The sequence below is a fragment of the Rhipicephalus microplus genome, chromosome 4 (genome assembly GCF_043290135.1).
Source record: "Rhipicephalus microplus isolate Deutch F79 chromosome 4, USDA_Rmic, whole genome shotgun sequence".
Lineage (NCBI taxonomy): Eukaryota > Metazoa > Arthropoda > Arachnida > Ixodida > Ixodidae > Rhipicephalus > Rhipicephalus microplus.
The window spans coordinates 215,327,840-215,349,802 of record NC_134703.1 but is presented as its reverse complement, the minus strand read 5'-3'; the positions used below and the strand labels follow the sequence as shown (position 1 = coordinate 215,349,802).

General features: G+C 45.9%; 1 protein-coding gene across 9 annotated transcripts in view; it reads right to left on the bottom strand.

Annotated features, from left to right (window-relative positions):
* The window catches only part of LOC119172975 (cell adhesion molecule Dscam1-like), a 2,235,730-nt gene that overhangs the window by 1,303,831 nt on the left and 909,936 nt on the right, over positions 1-21,963 (bottom strand). For all 9 annotated transcript variants that reach the window (XM_075891768.1, XM_075891770.1, XM_075891774.1 and 6 more), the window contains one exon: positions 12,487-12,642. In XM_075891768.1, the coding sequence (XP_075747883.1) occupies positions 12,487-12,642 (156 nt within the window). The remainder of the gene's footprint in view (positions 1-12,486; positions 12,643-21,963) is intronic.

Here is a 21,963-nt window from a genome sequence, read left to right as displayed (position 1 = left end):
AAAATAAACAAAAACAATGTTTGCTAAAAAGGTCATTCGATTGGAGTACTTGAGTGAATCAACCGTTCGTTCAGTGAGGTGCATGTGTGAGGACTAACGGTTGCCTGGTTAGGTGTAAATGTGATGATTAGCAGTTCCCTGATAAGGCGCGAATGTGAGGACTAAATGTTAGTCCTTTGGAGTGAATTGTGGGACTAGCTGAGGACTACGGTTACTCACTGAGGTTTAAATGTGAAGACTAAATGTTAGGCCTTTGAGCTCGCCTGCGGGGACTATCTGTTAGACTCGGTGCCGTTACTCCCTAAATGGAATGATGGTTGTGGCAGCCCCATTAGTCACCAAAAAAACGAATCACACACCCTTTTAACACCCTTTTGCCTTATAGTGTAGCAGACGGCAAAATTGTAACGCGGGATATTCAACATTTGTGCTTTATTGAAATGCGCCCGCAGTAATTCGTGCGCCGGGAGTGTTAAAAAAAGTGGACATAGGGTGCAGGAGAGGAAAAGGAAGATGAAGGAGGCACGTGGCACGTGAGGTGGTTCTTGGATCTCAGCCGCAGTAAGCGTACGTTAAGACACTCTTGTCTTCATTTTCAGGCGTATTAGTCCTTTGAACCCGGTTTTCCACGAACGAAGTCTTTGTTTACAGAAGTGTCCAATACCACCGGCACCTTTGTTGTAATTCTTCTACGTCTCACTACAGCTCGGTGTCATGTAGTAGGTGAAATGTGCACATTTACTGCTAGTTATAATCTACTGAACGAATTTCTTGTTGTAGTAGATCATTATCGCAGTGTCATATCTCTTGTGAAACTCTGGCTACCAGCGTAGCTTCTTCAATAGAGACTCGAACCACTCCATAGTGACATCTCGGCTGTCCTTAGTCTCAGAATAATTGTTGCGCCAAGGAATTTCAACCTCATAGCGTCCACTGGTTTTAACAGTTGATTGCACGAAGTACTTGAAAACGTGCCCTTCATTTTTCGAATACATCTCTTCATGGTCCAGTGCCCGATTCTCTCTTTCCCAGAATGCTCTGTTACTCGGAGACGTTGGCTTCCGGTAAAATGCGGTGAAGGTTCTTACGGTGTCTGGTTGGTCAAGCTTCGTCAAACCTCTGGCATCGCCGTGTAGTAGCTATGCCAGGCTGGTTCCAACGGTGGTTAGGGAGTTGTCCAGTCAATGCATTTTGCAGCTGACAAGTTGCCAGTAATAGTCAGCTCTTATAAGCAGGCATATGCCGGACCCGGGTTAGATCTGTAATACGGTGACACCAAACGAAGGTAATTTCCGGTCTGTCGCCATTTCAAGGAAATTTTTTTCTGCGAATGCTGAGAAGTCGCAGGATACTTGTGGAACTTCTATAGCCTCGATTTCAATGGAGTTTGAGTCGTGCTGGCTGTGCAGCGTCACTAGTACTCTTTGATAATATCTTCGAGGTTTGATAGTACTTCCAAAACCGAGAGATAACTGTTCTTTGGCTCACACGGTGGCTTTCAGCTTTCAAGCAATCTTTTTTGGGAGAAAGCAGCGTTGAACGCCACTATCAAATAATATTCTCACAAGGCGTTTGCTTGCAGTTGCTTGAGCCCGAACTTGCTCCGTTTGTAGAAGCACTGTTCTCTTTAAGGCATCTACAGCCAAGCTTTAAACAGTGGTCTGCATTTCGTTCTTTTTGTTTCCATTTTGGGTCGCACATAGAACATATGTGCCTATGTGCCTTTAATTACAATTTGCGCAACCCAATCTCTCCCATTCTCTGCATTCCTTCGCTCTGTGAAATCATCGAGCGCAGCGAAAATGACATTCCTATTCGCGCAGTTTCTCGTTTTTAGCTAAGTCTTAGGCCAGCTGAGCAGTCATCCAGAGAGTGATCTTCGTCGTCACAGAACACACAATGTGCTGCAGAGAGTTTTACTGTAAACATGGATGATTAAGCTCGGTTATCTTCCTTACAATATGGTTGGCAGGTAAGGGCTCGTTCTCGGTGATCACCCCTCACCAGCAACACATGTTCCTGGCTTCTCATTTCAAGAATGAACAAATCTAGGAGAATAGACAATTCATCTGGTGAGCCTCTAGTGTTGCATGTAGGTTGTGAAGACAAGGTGCGCTTAGTGTAGTGAGCTGCCAATTCTGACAGAATATTCTGTATTGCTGCCGTATCGAGCAGCACACCACAATCTCTATCTTCGATACCAAGGTTACGAACCGATCTCACGTGACTTAGCACCTCTTTATACAGCATTTGATGTCCTTCGAGCCCCATCGTTGTGGTCCAGTGGCTAAGGTCTGCTAACCCGGCTGGTCTAGTGGCTAAGGTCTCCTAACTCGGCTGCTAACCCGCTGGTCGCGGGATCAAATCTAGGCTGTGGCGGTTGCATTTCTGATGGAGGCGAAAATGTTGTAGGCCCGTTTACTCAGATTTGGGTGCACGTTGAAAAACCCCAGGTGGTCGAAATTTCCGGGGCCCACCACTACGGCGTCTATCATAATCATATGGTGGTGTTGGGATGTTTAACCCCACAAATCAATCAATAAATCAATGATGCCTTTCGAAATATTCGCAAGACCGTACTTTACGTAGAGTGAGAAGTAGGCGCATGTGGTCGTTCGCAATGAATTATTTATTGTCACATCTTTCTTTTACAGGTTCTATAGCAAAGCTATAACTTTCGTTGGTTGTAGCGAAGCCGCTGCTGACCCCTTCTGATTTACCCGGCAGGTAGATCCGGAAATGTTTCAGCTTGTCCAGGTCGGCGAGGTGCCCGTTTCGGTGAATAGTTGATTAGAATTGTTACCGAAATTTAATACGTTGAATGGGGTCACCAAGATACTTAGGTACATCATGCTTAGGAAGCTTCATCTTTGCGCAGGCTTAGGAGAGTCACCATAATATGCGTGCCTAGCTACGACCTGAGGTGCTGATGAAGCACGTTTGGCGCGGGACTTTGCTAGGACGATAGAATATTGGTATTTTCCGACGCTTTGATTCTAATCCTTAAGGTTATCTTCAGCAACATGCCCTTCTATCTGGCTGTCAAGGTCCGTTAGCAGAGTTTCCTTCATCTTAGAGTTGCTCTCTAAATTTTTGCGGTAATATACTGAAGTTACGTTTCAGAAAACCTAATGTTCCAAACACCTTATTTCTAGCATAACTTACATGTTTATTTCACCTAAAATTAGCAGTAAAAATACGCCTTGATGTTTATATTCCGTGACATGTTGAAGATTACCCTTATTAATTGTGTAAAGATTTCTGCAGTGCGAGAGTTTCCTTGCGAAGATAATGTGGACGCTTTTTTTCACATTTAGCGACATTTTTTATTTATCAAATCATATGGCAATTAAATTTAAATCGTTTTGCAGTGCTTGTTTGTCAAGGTCGCTAATTATGACCCTTTGTAATATTCAGTCATCTGCAAACATTCTAAATGTTGATGTGATACAAAAAGTGATGTCATTTATCAATAACGAAAATAAAAGTGGACCTAAGAATGCTCGCTGTGGTACACCAGAGGTCCAAGCAACATATGTAGAGTAACAACCGTTCAGAGCCACAGATGCTCAGCCATCCAAACAAGAACCCTATCTTCCAAGTTGTGATATCGAAGTTTAGCGATCTAGAGACTATGTGTAACAACGCCAAAAGCTGTTCTGAAATCCACAAATATACAGTCAACACTTTGCTGCTTGTCAGAAGCTGAGGCAAGGTCATGAGTCTATTCTACCAATGGCGTCGTACAAGAAAAGACCTGCCGGAACCCATGCTGACTACAATGAAGAAGGTTATCGGCAAAAAGGTGAGACGTGATGCTGCTATAAATTACATGTTCCATAACTTTGCATACAATACCAGTTAACGACACTGGCCTATAATTCTGAACTCTGTCTCTCTGTCCACTTTCATGAATTGGTACCACGTGGGCCAACTTCCAGTCCCCAGGAACAATGTCGTCATTTAAGGAATTTTGAAATAAACGACAAAGTATAAACACAGAGTGCCCGAATAGTTAATAAGAAACAATGCCGGGATATCATCCGGAACACTCGCTTTCGTGTGTTTCAAGCTTTGCAATGATCTCTCGAATCCTGTCACACTAAACGCAACCTTAGTCATTTTGTCGACTTGGGCAGAAAAATCAACAGTTGTAACTGCACTAGCATCTGAAAACTCAGACTGAAATACAGATGAAAAGTAATTAAAAAAGGTTTGACCTTACTCGGATAATCGTTAATAATTCTGTCGGACCAGAGAAATGGCGGAACAGAAGTGTCCTCCTTATCGTTTCTTTGAACGTATTTCCAAAGTTCCTTCGGATCGTCTACCAGCTTCTGGCCTAAGTTAGCGAAGTATGTTTGTTTTCCTGATCTAGCGAGCTTTCTAAAAGTAACAAGGCACCAATGCATGCCTCAGTTTCATGTCTTTTGGGTTTGCAAAAGCAACATTTGTTGTGTGCTACGGCCCAGTCCTCCGAGTTTTGTAGGACCAATAATGATTGACGCATAGTTGCTGTGGTTCCCGAGCCTCTCATAGACGACGCCGATGAACTCATAGACGTATCAGCCACGAAACAAAGGGGCGCGAGCCCCCCCCCACCCAATTTCAACGGTCTTCACTACCGGTTGCACATTGGGGAAACCAACGCGTAAGGCGACTTTTTCCTTCCTTCACCACACTAATCGCTCAAACATTTTGTTACGAGCAAATAGAATTGTTGCCAGAAAATGTTTTATTAGAGTGAAATTTATCCAACTTTTCTGCTGTGACAATGTTTCTTGGAGGATCTTTGCGGTTAGGGCCACCTATGCGATGCTTTTACAAGTTGTGCAGTAACATTGCAAAGCAGGCTACAGTACAAGGCATAAAACCATCTTTTGATGTAGCCTGCTTTGTTATGAATGGACGAAAAATCATTTTATGAAGCAGTCAGAGAATTTGCTTCTTAAGGAAAAGTGTTTTCTTTTCGTCAAAAACAATGAGCATCATCACTGCTCTGTAAAAGCTGCTGTGAGCTGATGATTGTGACAAATCTTCTTAAGTGTGCTAGCTTTACTATGCTGGAAGTGCCAAAAAAAAGGTTTCCGCTCAAGACTCTGATAAACCTGATCAGCCTCGCTTATGGTAACTAGGGGCTTTAACAACAGTTTGCAAAGTGGCAACGAAAAAAGAAGTGGACTCGAGTACACTGGGAAGCGTAGGCGTATCAGCAAGGGGGGGGGGGGCGGCAGGGAGGCACAAGCCCCCCTGAGCCCCCAACCTTCGACAGTAGTCACTCTGGCTGCCCGATGGGTAAACCAACAATTAAGGCCTAGTTTGCCATTCCACCAGTAATCACTCGATTATTATGTTCTATAAAATTGTTACGGGGTCAGGGGTCATGTTATAACATAGTAAAATAATTTTGCAAAAATTGCTGCTGTGATGATTTTTTGTAAGTTCTTGCAGGCAATATATATATATATATATATATATATATATATATATATATACATATATATATATATATATATATACATATATATATATATATATATATATATATATATATATATATATATTGTAGTGGGGAAGAGGGAGAGAGAAACTATCTAGTCGGAGCACCTAGACGACGACAGCGACGAAGAGCTCAGCTGATGAGAGTGACTGACGCCTTGAATCACGCAGTAGGTTTCAGTCAATAAACCCCCGTATAATTTGGTGGGGGTGCTGGGTATTCTTCGAAGCTGGAACTATGAATTCGCACCTTACCTCCCGTGTCAGCAATGCCGGAAAAACCCTCCACCCAAGGTACCTCGCGAGTTCCCGCCTCTACATGTCCCGGCGTGTGGTCACTGCGTCACCCACCGACCTTCAGCGGCACTGACGGCCAATACGTTGAGGAGTGGCTGGCTACTTACCACAAGGTGAGCGCAGCGAACAAGTCGGACGATGCGGCTAAGCTGACCTATGTAAGTTTAACTTTTCCAGCATCGCTGGCCTTGATTGCGCAGTCACGAATCATTCAAGGCCTCCTTTTTGCAAGTCTTCGACCGCCCTGCTGTGCGAAAACTCGGCAGAAAACAACGACTTCGTGAGCGCACTCAACAGCCAGAAGAGACCTTTACCAGATACATTGAACAAGTTGTTGACTTGTGCAAGCGGGTAAACCCAGCGATGCTCGAAGCCGACAAAATCAAACAAGTCCTGAAGGGCATATGCGACGACGCATTTCAAATGTTGTTAGCCAAGGACCCACAAGCCATAGCCGATCTCTTCAGCTCGTGCCAGAGTTTTGACGAATTGCACAAGCACCATGCCCAAGCACGGCGCTCTCTGGAATAACGTGACTCGATCGCGGCCTTGACTCTCGCAGACCAGGACAACATGTTGGCTCGCATAAGGCAGTTCGTTCATCAGGAGGACAACTCGGCAGCACTCCATTTCTATCGAGCACAACCGAACCAGCACAAACGCATCCTCTGGCCCCAGATCATCTGGCCCCGGCCATAAGACACGTCATTCAAGATGAGGTCCCTGACGCTTTGGCTTTCACTCGTTCACCACCCCTGGAGGCCGCCCCCTTTGACGTATGCGCCAGTCGTTGCAGCCAGAGCACTTCAACAGCCCACCTATGCAACCTCACCCGTCTATGTTCGGTTATCACCAGTTCCGTTCAGCCGGGCAATAGCGGCGTTTCTGAATCCGTGGCGCACCGCAGACAACCGGCCAAATTGCTCTTCTTTCGGTTACGCAGAACATGCGGCTCGCTTGTGCCGCCGCCGCCCTCTCATTCACAGCGACACCATGCAAGGACCGGCGCACGACTCTCGGCGCTTTAACAACACGGCACGTCAACAAGGATCCTCTTCCCCCGACCCCTCAGCCAGTCATCGATCTCCATCTCCCCGATGACACTCCACCTACGCGCCGTCGACCTTGCCCTTCAGACGCGGAAATCTAGATGCCGCAGCACCCGAGGCATAAACTGCGTCGTCGTCGTCAAAAGAATCAAGTCTTCGCATTTCTCCGACAAACCTCATCGACATTTTTGTTTATGCTTACCGTACCCATGCGCTTGCGGACACCGGTACTGCCTTTTCAGTAATTGATTTAAAACTTTGCCGCCTGATTCAGTAGGTTACCACGACGCCAAAGGAATTGTTCCTCCGTACTGCCAATACTCACCATATTTGACCATCAGCTGCCAGTACCGCCCACATTCTCATCCAAGATGTTTTCTGTACCGTTAAATTTCTTGTGCTACAGGCGTGTTTCTTGATGTGATCCTCGGCTGGGATTTTCTGTCTCGTAATCATGCGATTATCGACTGGGCTCGTGCTGAAGTGGCCTTCTCTGCGTTGTGTGCGTCGTCTCCGGAACTTCCGTTGATTTGTCACCGACGAAATCGAAATACCACCGACTAGCGCAGCCTCTGCTCTCGTGTCTTGGGCTGATGTGTCTAAGCCTGCAGAGTTGTTTACGCCTTTCGAAACATTACAAAGTCGCAAGAGCCTCACGTTGTCGTTTGCAGTTCTAGATATTTCGGTGGTCACTGCCCATTTGTTTGTCACAAATCCCTTGCCGTCTCCCACAACCTTGCGTCGTGGAGAATGTATTAGAACAATCCAAGACTTAGACGTTTCCTCCATCGTCGGCCTTGACGGTGAAAGTGATTTGCAGCGTAATGCACTAACGTCATCTGCCCGTTCACCTGTTCACGAAATTAATAATTTGTTTGACCCCTCATTTGATTGCGAATTGAAAGAACCACACCGGAGAAGCTTCTAGAACTTCTTCGTCAGTTTCGTGGCTCGTTCGACTGCCAGAAAACGTCCTTAGGCCGAACGCAATAACACCGCATCACAATAACACCGGCTCCCAAGCGCCTCTGAGACTGCATTCCTACCGTATATCTCCTGTTGAGCGTCGTGTGATCACCGAGCTAGTGGACGACATGCTTCAACGTGGTGTCATCCGGTTGTCCAGCAGTCCTTGGTCTTCACCTGTAGTACTTGTGAGAAAAAAAATGACGCCTCAATTTGCTTTTGCGTCGATTACCGCCGTTTAAACAAAGCCACGCCTAAAGACGTATACCCTTTGCCGCGCATCCATAATGCTCTGAACTGCTTGCAAGGCGCTTAATTCTTCTCATCACTAGACCTTCGGTCCGGTTATTGGCAGGCCCCCACGGCACCATCATATCGTCCAAAAACTGCTTTTTTGTGGGCCGATGGGCTATATGAATTTAATTTAACGCCGTTTGGCCTTTGTACTGCGCCAGCCACAGTCTAAAGGGTGATGGAGAGCGTCTTGCGTGGGCTAAAATAGAAGACATGCCTTATGTTACTTGGATTATGTCGTTGTTTTTTCCCCTGATTTCTACAGCCAACTCCATTGTCTCAGCGAAGCCTTGAACTGCCTCACGAGCGCAAGCCTTCAACTAAACATCAAGAAGTGCCACTTTGGAGCTCGGAAGCTCACAATACGTGGCCACGTTGTCTCAAAACGTGGCGTCCTCCAAGCTCAGAGAAGCTTCGTGCTGTCGCGAAGTTCTCGAAGCCTACGACCGTGAAAGCGCTTCGCATCTTTGTCGGACAGTGCTCATACTTTCGCCGCTTTGTAAAGAACTTTGCTTCGATGATCGCATCACTGACACAGCTGATCACTGGCGATGGACACTTCTCTGAATGGTCGCCAGCATGCGATGATGCTTTTCAACATTAAGCTGTCTCCTTACTTCACCGCCTATTTTACGCCAATTCAACCCTACTGCTCCAAATGAGGTGCACGCGGTGCCAGTGACATAGGACTTGGCGCTGTCCTTGCTCATTGCAAGGTTGGCTTCTCGGTGTGTGTAGTTGCGTATGCCAGTCGCACCCTAACGAAGGCAGAACACAAATACTCAGTTTCCGAAAAGGAATGTTCGGCCATTGTTTGGGCATTACAAAAATGTTCTCTTTACTTATACGGACGCCCATTTGATGTAGTTAAAGATCGTCATTCACTCTGTTGGCTCGCTTCATTAAAGGAGCCTTCGGGCCGACTTGGACGTTGGGCGCTACGTTTACAAATATTTGATATTCACGTCACTTACCGCTCAGGCCACAAGCATACCGACGCAGATGCTCTTTATTGTTCGCCCCTTCCTTCAGCTGTTGCACTTGTTTCCTTCGCCAAAGCTACCATCGACAGCATCGATACCGCTCACATGCCTTCGGAACAACGCAAGGAACCTAAGATAGCCTCGCTCATCGACGTTCTCTCCTCGTTTTCGGTGAACCACGCCAGCGTCTACCTCATGCACTACGTCGGCAAATTTCCTATTATACGATACGGCATGCCATGTTGTAACGTCGCAACTATCAGCCGGATGGTAGGAAATGGCTTCTTGTTATATCTCGCATTTGCGCTCCAACATGTGCGCGTACTTCCACGCAGACCCTCCAAACGCACACGCTGGCGTTTTGAAAACATGCGACCGGCTTTTCCAGCGAATTTTCTGGCGTGGAATGTACTCGTACGTTCGCAAGTACATACGCTCCTGCACTGAGTGTCAGCGACAGAAAAACAACTTCTCACTCCTCAGGCGAATTACAACCATTGCAGTGTCCAGCTCGGCCGTTTGATAGAATTGGCAGTGACCTCTACGGCCCACTACCTTGTACTGCTGCTGAAAATCGCTGGATTATTGTGGCAATTGACCATCTAACCTGTTACGCTGAAACCGCCGCTTTGCCAGCCGCTGCTGCTCGTGATGTTGCCTTGTTCATCTTGCGTAGCTTTGACCTTCACCAAGGCGCGCCACATGAGCTGCTTAGCGACCATGGGCGTGCGTTTCTATCGCAAGTCGTCCAGGAACTTTTCAGTGAGTGCAGTATTATTCATCGCACCACTACAAGCTATCAGCCACAGACAAACGGTTGGCTCGATCGGTGATATGCTTTCTATGTACATATCCTCCGACCATTCTAATTGGGGCTTGGTGCTCCCTTTCGGGACGTATGCGTATAATAAGGCAACGCAAGCACTACTGGGTTTTCACCTTTTTCTCTACTGTACGTACGTGAGCCCTCTTCTACGCTTGACACGATACTTACTTAGTACCCCGATGCTTCGAATACCGCCCAGCCTCCAAACTTCTTCAGTGTGACGAAGAGTGCTACCAATTAGCGCGGTAATTTAGAGTCCATCGCCAAAGGTCTCCAAAAAGGATGACTTGACAAAGAAAAGCCTATTCACAGCTTCCCCGTAGGCTCATTTGTATGGCTTTCTGTTTCATTCTAGTCCCGCGGCCTCTCCCGGAAGTTTGCACCCAAGTGCAATGGTCTGTACCGCATCGTGAAATGCACATCACTGGTCAACTACGTCGTCTAACCAGAGACACTTGCCGATGACAGACGATGCCGTGGTCGCGAGAAAGTCCACATCAGCCGCTAAAACATTCGTATGATCCACTTGTGCTTGCTTCGCCGTGAATCACTAGGATGGCTCCTCTTCACCACCGGGGCAAATGTAGTGGGGAAGAAGGAGAGAGACAGCATCTAGTCGGAGCACCTGAGCTGAGCTCGTGACAATGACTGACGTGCCTTGAATCAGGCAATTGGTTTTAGTCAATAAACCGCCTTTATATATATATATATATATATATATATATATATATATATATATATATATATATATATATATAGATATATATACATATAGATATATATATATATATATATATATATATATATATGAGATATAACAGACAGTAATGCCAAAGAATGTACAAGGGAAGTTAATAAAACCAATGGAATGTAAATAAGAAGAAAGAAAAGTGGATGAAAAAATTACCAACTGTGAGCAGGAATCGAACCTACGACCTTCGAATTAGGTTCGATTCCTGCTCACAGTTGGTAATTTTTTCATCCACTTTTCTTTCTTCTTATTTACATTCCATTGGTTTTATTAACTTCGCCTGTACATTCCTTGGCATTACTGTCTGTTATATCTCATTAATATTGTATTAAAACACGGAAAAACGAGCCCTTTAGGTATACACTTCTTTCCCTTATATATATATATATATATATATATATATATATATATATATATATATATATATATATATATATATATCCCAGCTGCCTAGTGGTACCCCACTGAGAACACTGCTTTCTCGTTTCGAACTCTATCTGCCTCTATCTTTAGAGCTGTTCAAGGTTGTTGCAAGATGTCAATGTTGCCTCCAGTGAAGCCAATGCTTGTGTGCCTTGTGCTGACGTGGAATACGTTTGAGGGAGTGGAACGCAATGAGGAATGCTCGTGGGAAAAATTGAAGCCTGCTGTCATAGACCATCACTCGGAAACCGCTTCTTAGGACGTCTAAGACGTTGAGGCAGTAGCCCTACGACTGAACTGTGTCGCAAAGCTTGCGCAGCACCCTCGTTTCGTATGAAGTCGACACTAGTGGCTGCTCACGAAGGAATCTGAAATGCTGCTGTATAATCCTGCTTTTCTCCCTGAACCTCTGCTACAACAGCTAAATGACACTCTCACGGCACTTCACCTGTAGAAATAACTAACTGGGGGACAAAATTTACAACCAAGCTGTCATAGTTTTGAGCCTGAGTGGAACGTGTCACTGGCGTGTGATGTCATGCCATCCACAATGAAATTCTCTGATGCAATGGCTGATAAAACGCTTGCGGATACGTTTTTATATACGTCTACGTGACATGACAAGTGGCATAAGATACAGCCCTATGTCGCTTTCGCGTACAACACGGCTCAGCAAGTAACAACATGTATGACACTATTTCGTCCACTGCATGGCCGTGAAGTCGCCACAATTCTCGGCGCTATGCTACCACATAAAAAGGTGGCTTTCAAACAAATGCCGCCTAGATAACTCAGCTTGCTGATGAAGCCGTACAACTTGCGCGCATACCTATTTGTCGCTGCAGGATTATGACACAGGGCGCTGTAATCTAAGTTACCCACTAGTTCCCTATGAGTCGAGAAAGAGGGTTTGGGACTGGAGCACGGTTGACCATCGTGGCCTCTCAGAAAACTCTTATGGCATATTTCAGGTGGTGTAAATTCATCCGACGCCTCAGTGATGTTAGCCAGCACATGCAATACGTGTGTCCGATTGTGCGATGTGACGTTTGGTGTGTCATCGCGCATATGTTGGAAGGTGTATATATTGCGGTGGTTTTGCAAGAGCGGTATTAGTGAGCTGACGCTATTTCCTTGCACCTTCTTTTCAGCAGATGCTCGAGCCGTTTAATTTTTTGTAACTAAACTTCGAACGTGAATATTGTTCTCACTTACAGCTTGCACCACTGAAAAATCTAGATTATATATAAGGGTTGCCAAGTTGCCTGCTACTTCACATTGTGCAACAATGTTCTGTGATTATGTACTTAAGAAATGATAGCTGAGGTCTTAAATGAACCTTATAGAAACAGTGTTTCTCAACAACATGTACCAAATAAAATAATATTGAAAGTTTACCTTCAATAGCTGTGGTCACTTCCAGATCCTTGCTGGGGTCGCCGATGCCAATGTCGTTTTCCGCTCGAACATGGCAGCGGTAAGTAAAAGCAGGTCGAAGAGGCCCCACAGATGCCAGTGTTTTCGTTCCTTCGACTGAAGTGTTGAGGGATTTACCTGCAGAGTATAGTAAAATAGAATAAATTTTTTCTTTGTCAAGAGGGTTTGCGTCATCTGATTAGCCCAGTTAAGTCTAAAAAACAAAAAAGGAGGCAGGGCGTTTTTAGTCTTTCTGAAACACTTAGTTATCTCCGATATGTATTAGGCCAATCAGAGGTACCAACTATCCCCACTACCTCGTCCAAACAAGGTGAAAGCTACGCAACAGGAGCTGAAGTACAAGGTAGTCGGGTAAATACTACCCGTGGAAAAGAACTTCTAATGTATTCGATTCTGTCTGTCAGTTCATTACACTGCGAATGATAATGATTGCTATTATTTCTTTGTTTTGTTTGGTTCTTGTGGTGCATAAGCAATTTAGGCCATCATGCACCAAACGTGTGGTATGGTTCACCTAAAATGTTGGGATACGTCACCAAATCCTTGTCTAGGCAAGAGTCCTGGGAAACCAATTAGGTCTGAAAGACCTAGTTCTTCTTCTCAAAAGTGAGAAGCCGAAGAAGGTGTTCCTGTGCATTTATATGGAGCAGGGTATGAATTTGTAGCTTGTCTAAAAAACATTCTTATTTAAGAAGCTAAAAACGTATGCGTTATCAACAAGGGTGCCTTCCCTGGATAGCAGCGCAGGATGAAAAGTCGTAAAATAGCTGTAAAACATGTTGCAATGTTTTTATTCCTTACCTCGCCCAGGTTAGTGCATCACAATAAAATTTAATTTACCTATAGCTCATTCCAAACTTATGACACATGGGTTTGTCTTCTTTTGCTAGTATTTAATTGTTTGTGAAGTGTGTCCATTGTGTAACTAAAATACTTCATTGAAGTATTTTTGGTGTGAGCTGGACCTTCATTCTTCAAAGGTGGTTTTAGGAAATGGTGTAAATTCTTTGTCCCTGACGCGCATCTAGCTTGCCATGTTCATATAAGTTTGTGGTGTACTGATGTTATGACATCTGTTAAATATTGTTAAATATTTATTAGAAGCGAGAAGACAACAAACTGTAGACAGGAGGGCGGAGCTCGTGCTTGTGTGCGCCGAACAAACGTTTTGGTTGCTGTGAATGCGTTTGTCAATCTTCTGAGTGATTTCACCTTTGTTTTCGCTCCTCGCTTACGTCGGAGATACCATTATCCTGCATTTTATCGTTACAAATCCGGTACTCTGCTATCTTTGCGAGCCGACGCAAATACTTCACCCGCGACGACGATGGAGCGCATGAAAGGCAAATGACTGGCTCAGCGAGTTCTGCACACGCGTTTACAAAACAAAGCACGGCAACTGACTGACTACAATTAGTTTGCCTCGTCAGAGCTTTGTGTGGTACACGACAGGCTGAAGGCATGCCAGGAAGGCCTGCGGGCACTGAACTTAGAGCGGGAAGCACACCTAAGTGATGACGAAGCCGCAGAAGAATACGCCCCTATAGCAGACTATGATGCCAACGCTGTCGTTGCTAGGTAACTACGCGGAGGAGCTCAAGGCGTCAACGTCCAGAATTCCCAACAGTGTGGCAACCAATATCAAAAACGACAGTACCAACACTACAGGATGCCGTGTCCTTGGCGATCCGATGACATGCCGGCTTGCCCGCTCTCGTATCCTTAAACTTGAGCCGCTTCACTGCAACAGAAGCCCGCTGCAGTGGCAATCTTTGAGGGGTATGTTCAGGCACGCGGTTCACGAAAACCTCAGCCTATCGAACATCAAATGGCTCTACTGTTCGAAGAGCCAAGTGACTGCACAGGCATCAAAGGCAATCGATGGCATTCGAGCCACGGAGCAGTCACACGAAGACGCCATAACCCTTCTAAAAGACTATTTTCGTTACAAGATCATCGAACAACAATATTTGTCAAATATGTGAACGCTCAAGCCAGTAATGTGCTCCAGCATTGTGGCTTTGTTGCGAAACCTATTGGTTACCGTTCACATTGATATCAGAAGACTTAAGGCGCTCGGATGCCCGGGGCCCTCCAATGCCGCTATGCTCATCGAGGTCCTCACGAAAGCAATCACCAAATACCTTGGTATGTTACTTTAAACAACAGAGCGGTCAGACGAGCGTTGAGGTGGTTGCAACGTCAGAAACAGAACTTCGGAAGCTACTCTAGTACTCGTGCACGGAGGTCAGAGCTCGTGAGAGAATCGCCTTTGTGGACGCCGGCGGTTGTGGTGTTCAGATAACAACAGGGCACGTTTCACAACGCATCACCTACGGCATTTGCTCTGAGTAGCCACGCAACGAATTTGAAAGGTACCTGCTTTTTTGCCTTTCTTTTGCGCACGTGGCACAGGCATGTCCTTCCGACTTTATCATGGACTAGAAAAAGAGCCGCTTAGCAAAAGCCGGCTTATGTTTCAAGTGCACCAGCAAGGGACATTGCTTTCAAAAATGCCGTCGTTATCTGAGGTGTTCAAAGTGTAGCGGCACACACGCAACAATTTTTTGCGACCTTGAATACGCTCAGAAGCAGCGCTCAAACAAAACAAGGACCCCTAGCATACATGCTAAAACAAACAAGCCATCATGTCAACATAAAGAAATAGCGGTCTTACCACAGACATTTCATGCATGGTTGATAACCGGTGAACTAGCCGGGAACTAGCAGCGAAGGCGTAATGGTTAGAGCAACCGCCTCGCATGCATTAGGTCCGTGGTTCGAATCCTGGTGTCGCGCAGCTCCCCACCGGATAAAAAAAAGAATCCGCGTGGTGATGCAGGCAGATTGTGCTGTAAATGCAACCAAAAATGATCGAACAAAATTTGCAGATCCATAATAAACGTTCAGTAAAGAGTTCGCACAGCTCAACAAAACCAAGCCTGCTTGCGCTAGCGTCGACGACAAGCAGGCTAATTGAGAGAAACCGACACGTGAAGAAAATGAGGCAGAAATATATTTACTGTGTACATATATGAAGGAGGCTTAAACTAAATCTAGAATAAATTAACTTGTTCACCATGGCAGAGCAGATGAACCTAAAGAAACATGAATTTTATATGAAAAAATTGTAATCCAACATTGTGATTCAATCAGAGACACCCACGTAAAACCACGTGCTATGGAGCACGCAAATCACGCCGTGTAATTGTAAACTTGAAATTACATGCCCATAATCATGAATTTCGCTTATACTATAGATGAAGAACGCATCTTGGGCTGGGAATGCAGAAACGTAGGCTCCCCCCCCCCCAAAGACTTCTACCCCAGCGCGCGTCTAGCCTTTGAAAGGAATCGAAACTTGCGATGCAGGTAACTTTAAAAATAATTGCGAATAAAAAAACCCCGAATTTCTAACAGGGTCTTCAGAAAATGCTAAAATCAATCATCCAGACCTCATAATCAACTTCACAGAATAAGCCCTTTTATTCTTACTGCTAACGCTCATACTGTAAACCCCAAACACAGCATAATAAGCTAAACTTTATGCAATATCTGCCTATTAACCGAAACGTGGCTCGAAGCGTTCATTCATAATTCCGAGATTCGCCACTTTCTTTCGCCTCGATATATTTCTGAAAAATAGAGCCGACAACAGGAGTTGGGGTGGCTTACAATAGGGATATGCATTCGATGCACTGCCCGCACATACTCATTGTTATCTAGTATCACTCCTTTAGTACTGCAATTTATTTCACCTAAGCTTCACGAAGGTTTAAACACGTTATTAAACATTTACTCTAATCGTCCAGTGCTTTTATTAAGTGCTTTGTTTTACACTTTTTTACCATTGACAGCTCTGACTCTAATAATATGTGGCGTGATTGTGAAACCGAAAATCAGGCTTCGAGTGTGCCGTGCAGTGGCGAAGAGGATGTGGTTATGCGCGTATATGGCATGTGTAACCAACGACGAAGTCGGTGACACCTCGTGAGCCGCGGCCTCGCGGGTTCGTAACCCCGATTCGGCAATGCGAAGTGCAGCGTTCGAGGCAGGGCTACCTTGTTTGGCGTCTGGCCTATAGGTTCCACCCCGGTAATGTAGCTACCTTTCTACTAACTGGTGCTTGGCCTCTCCTAGGTGACATGCCCGTGACGGCCGACCTTGCGTTCATCCCGCCCTAGCACTGGACGACTGGTCCAGAAAAGCAGGCACCGGGTTCCTGAGACTGCTTGCCTGTTCGTGAGCCAGGGGTTTTGAAAGCTGGGTTTGCCCCCTGGTTCAGGAGGTCTAGCAGGGATCTTCGTGCTGCACTGCTGGTGCCCAAAGGCCTAACTACCTGCCGCCGCAGCACGTCTGTCGTCGACTTCGGTTAGCCGACCGTGGAGTCGAGTCAACCGAGTCAACCAAATCAACCAAACTTCGCCACCGCAAAGTTTCGACGAGTCTACAGCGACCGCCCAGGCAACGATGTCATCAACCTGAACTGTATGCCTGACATTCTGTTTATCTCCATATCTTATGCGCGTGCATGTTAGCCCTAGTGTGTATGTATAGGTGCGAAATGAGGTACTGTATCTGTGATTTGTGCTTGTGTACTGGCGTACTGTCGACTTCTTTCTGGAGCGGTCCCGCCCCCATATAACATCACAAGCTGGTGAGCTGACCAGGATCCACTCATTAAACCAATGAAATAAGGCAGTTTCGCTCGAGTGCAGACACACATCCGGACTGTGCAATAGAGTTAGATAAACTCACCATTGTAGGACTCCAACTCGGCTTGGCAGGTGCAGAGCTTTTAAAGTGCATTGATGCCCAGCAAGCTAAGCTAAGAGATGAAAAAGCTGCGGAATGTTATGCCGACAGAGAAGCTGACGAGAGGCAGCGCACAATTCTTGACCTTAAGGTAAAACTTCAGGAAGGAGCCAATATTGTGCCAGTAGCAGCGACTAAGGATTCGCTTTCGCCTAGCACCTCCCTATCTGTGAATCCGCACAAGTTCCTGCCTTTGTTCGACAAGAAACGCGATGATTTGCATGCGTATATTCAGCATTTCGAGCACGTCATGACTGGACAGAGTCGGCCGTGATAAAATTGGGCCTCGCTGTAAGCATGTGCCTAACGAGACGCGTTAACCATGAACGGCCGGATGACTGCCGCCAATTTGCTGGATTACCAGAAGGTAAAGAAAGCGCTCCTGTAGCGATTTCATTTCATGGCTCAAGGTTATCATAAGTTTAGACAAGCGCGAGGAGCAGATGGCGAAACTGGGATGCAGTTATCAGCGAGCATTTTCAGCTATTTGGACCATTGAATCAACATGGCAAACGTGTTCACCACCTATGAAAGTCTAAGAGATCGCGTGATTGCTGAGCGATTCTTGTGTTGTTACCACCCAGGGCTAGTTGTTCTTTTAAAAGAACGAGAATATAGATCATTAGATGAGCTCGCTAGCCTGACGAACTGATTCCTTGAGGCCTAGACTTAGCCTAATATAGGAAAAGGTTCGGAAAATGTGAAGGACTCCAGTGGAAAGCTCACCGAAGCGCCACGGAAACCAGCTCTGAGTTGCATAGTTTGTCATCGTGTTTGACGCTTGGCTTCCGACTGCCACAATCCGCCTAAGCAGACGCTCAAGTGCTAGTCGAGTGGGAAAATAGGACACTCACCAGAAAGTTGCCGAAGCAAGTTTTGAGACGACAACCCGAGTTCTTCCTGTGCTTTTGCCGAATGCATACTTTCCCAAGCTCGTACTAGAAAAGTGCCTAGACATCCAGGGAGGAAGATTCCTTGTTCCGATCACCATGGCAACGACACCATGCAGGATGCAGTACATTTCCTGGTCGACAGGATGACAGTGATTCGAGGTGTATTGCTAGAAAGAGAGGTTCGAGTACTCCGTGACACTGGATGCAACACGGCAATCGTTCGGCGGGAACTCATTCTGACATCTGCTTGACAGCCAAGACAATCAGCATCGTTCTGCTAGACGGGTCATCTAGCCATCTCCCGGAAGCTGGTGTACTTGTCAACCCGCCGTATTTTACAAGGAAGCTGAGAGTGACTTGTATGGACCGACCGCTGTATTAGAAAACCTACCAGGCGACCAAGAACAATTTGATCCACATTCTAATTGGAAGCAGGCGGCTCGTACGCAGGTTGATGAGTTCCTAATGAAAGCACCTACGACCAAGTCCCCTGTCAACTCAAAGTTAGTTTATTCTAGCGTGGTGACCGCCAAAGCCAAATAACACGATCAAAAGAACAGCAGACTTTTGTACGTCTCAACAACACTGTTGCCCGACGTTACAAGAGCACAACTCGTCGAGGAGCAGCGAAAGGATCCGATCATAAAATCTACTTTTGCAAAAGTCAATAAGAGTTCAAATCTGGTAAGGGCCACTGCTACGAGTTTATTGAAGAGAAAGAATTGCTTTATCACCACTACCGCCTTGTGACAGGCAGAACGTTTAAACAAATGGTCATTCCGAAACCATTCCGAGGAAGCATCCTGGACGTTGCTCATTCAAGGATTATGGCGGCACACCAGGGCATCAAGAGGACTACTGCTCGCGTTCTCGAAGAATTTTATCGGTCCGTCCTCACTGCAGACGTCAAGCGCTTTGTGAAGCTTCGGTACAAATGCGAAAGAACTACCCCGAAAGGGAAAATAGAAGTCGCACCACTAGGCAACATGCCTATTATCCGGAAACTTTTTGAAAGGGTCGCGGTAAACTTAATCAGCCCCTTTTCCTTCAATTGTGACCATGAGAACCGATATGTCCTAACGTTAACCGATTTCGCCCCTCGATAACCTGACGCTGTAGCACTGCCCGCAGTCATTGCATTTCACGTTGCGGAAGCACTGAGGGAGCTTTTTTTTCTCGCAACGGCTTGCCAAAGGAAATGGACACTGACCAAGAGAGATGATTTACCTCGGAACTGATGAAAGAGGTCAGTCAACTTCTCTTTGTGATGTTGCTGAAATCGACGCCCTATCCCACGATGACGAATAGTCTCGTGGGATGGGGCGCCCTCAAGACATGCTCAAGACAATGGCATCCTCAAGACAATGTTGAAGAGAATGTGCCAAGAGAGGCCCCACTCTTGGGACAGGTACCTCGCCCCCCTACTTCTCGCGTATAGGGAAGTTCTACAGGCAAGCCTCAGATTCCCCCCGTTCAAACTCATTTATGGCCACCTCTCTGAGGACCACTGACCATGTTGAGAGAGCTGTGAATGAATGAGGTGCTTGACTCTCAAACGCGGACGACGTACACATACGTCTTCAATCTTCGCAGTTGCCTGGAGGAGACTTGCAAAATAGCTCGCGAACAGCTGGAGAAACCTCGGGCGAAAAAAAGACCTATTTTGACAGTAAAAGTTGCCCAAGGAAGTTTTGCTCTGGCGAGAAGATTTTAGTTTTGCTGCTGACCGACTCCAGGAAGCTATTGATGCAGTGGAAAGGGCTGTTTCCTCTCATTGCACAAAGAATTGCGTTGATTAATTCATTATTGTTTGTGGAAAGAACAAGATCTTCCACATAAACATGCTGAAAAAATAAGAAGCGTGCGAGCCGACAAAACCAAAACGTGTATCAGTTGTTGCGGACCCCACAAAAATTTCTCCGAAGATGAGGAAGTAAAACAAATGCCCCTATTAAGATTCTCTTGCATGCAGTTCTACAAAGACGTCAAAATATCGCCAAACCTTAGTGCCGTACAAGTCGAAAGTGTGCAAGCCCCATTTCAGCAGTATGCGGACATTTTTGCAGACTTTCCAGGGAAGACAGCTTTAGTGGAGTGTTCGCTACGTCTGACCTCCGATAAGGCTGTGCACAATTCGCAGTACTCAATTCCTCTTGCCTGGCGAAAAAACATTGAAAAAGAAGTGCAAGAGATGCTGAAACTGTATTATTGAGCGGTCTAAGTTCCGTAACATGCTCTCATCATCATGGTAAAAAATTCTGACAACACGACCCGGTTGTGCATACGCTTCCGGATCGAACAAGATCATGGTCTCTGATTGCCAGCCATTACCGCGCATCGATGTAGTTTTTGCACTTGTGGAACAAACCAGTCGTTCTCCAAATTCGATTTCACAAAAGGATACTGGCAACTACTGAAACATCACCAGAGTCGTGAAAAAACTGCTTTCCCTAACATGTCTGGAATCTCATCATTTCATCTACATGCCGTTTGGCATTAGAACGGCACCAGCAGTATTCGCGCGCCTTATGATATCTGAATGAGGTGGTTTGGACAACGTTCACATTTATTTCGATGGCGTCATTGTGGTGACCGACACGTGGCAAGAACACGTCTATGCCTTTATACAAGTTTTTGAGCGAATTAGGCAAGCTAGCCTGACAATAAAATCCAGCGAATGTGAAACGAGAGAGCAAACCATATCCTTTTTGGGACATCGAATTAGGGAAAACGCAGTCAAACCAGTTCTTAAAACCCTCGACAAAATTCTGGCGGCGAAACGCCCTACGAACAAGAAAGCAGCGCAGTCGTTCCTTGGTTTGACCGGCTATTACGGGAAGTTTATCCCTAACTACGCCAAACTGATCAACACCATTGACGGACCTTACAAGGAGAGGCAGAGCCACACTGTTTCCGGGGGCCCACCTCAAAAACAACCGTTTTCAGCCTTGAAGAAACAGCTCAGCGAGGCTTCCATCCTTGTCGCTCCTGACATATCGAAGGAGTTCGTGCTTCGTCCGAATGCCTCCAACGCAAGCCGGGGCGCAGTATTGCTTCTGTTGGGGATGAAAGAGGTGCTCCACCTAGTTCCTTACGCAAGCCATAAATAATTGCCCCGAGAAATTTGTTATTTAACAATCGAACGGGAATGTCTTGCCCCTATCTTGGCAGTGCAGAAATTTCACATCTATCTCTATGGCAAACCCTTTGTCATTCAGTCCGATCACCAGCCATTGCAGTATTTAAATACTGCCAAACACGTGAACCAGGTGTTGCGCTGGAGTCTCTTTATGCAGAAGTATTCCTCTTCGGTGATTAACATGCAGGGCTGTAACAATGTTGGAGCCGACTACTTGAGCCTCGCATAATTGCTGGTGAGGTAGTGAATGTTTTATTGAAACCACGAACCCTCACTTGTGAACCAAGTCACTCGTGCTTACTATATAAAACCATAAATGTCTTGTATAGTTGACCTGTACACAGCGTTTTGTATATCGTCTCATATCGCGTCCCTGTGAACACTAAAGCCACCATACACAACACTGCCCCTCGCTTCACTCCGCTCCCTTGTAGCAGAATAGCTGTAAAGAACTTTTTCAAAAAAGGGGGTGATGTGATATGTGCTGGGGTTGTGAAACCGAAACTCAGATATCGAATGGGTGCCGTGCGATGTGATTTATGCGCGTATGCGCCGTGGGGAATCAATGACGAAGACGGCGACAGCTCGTTA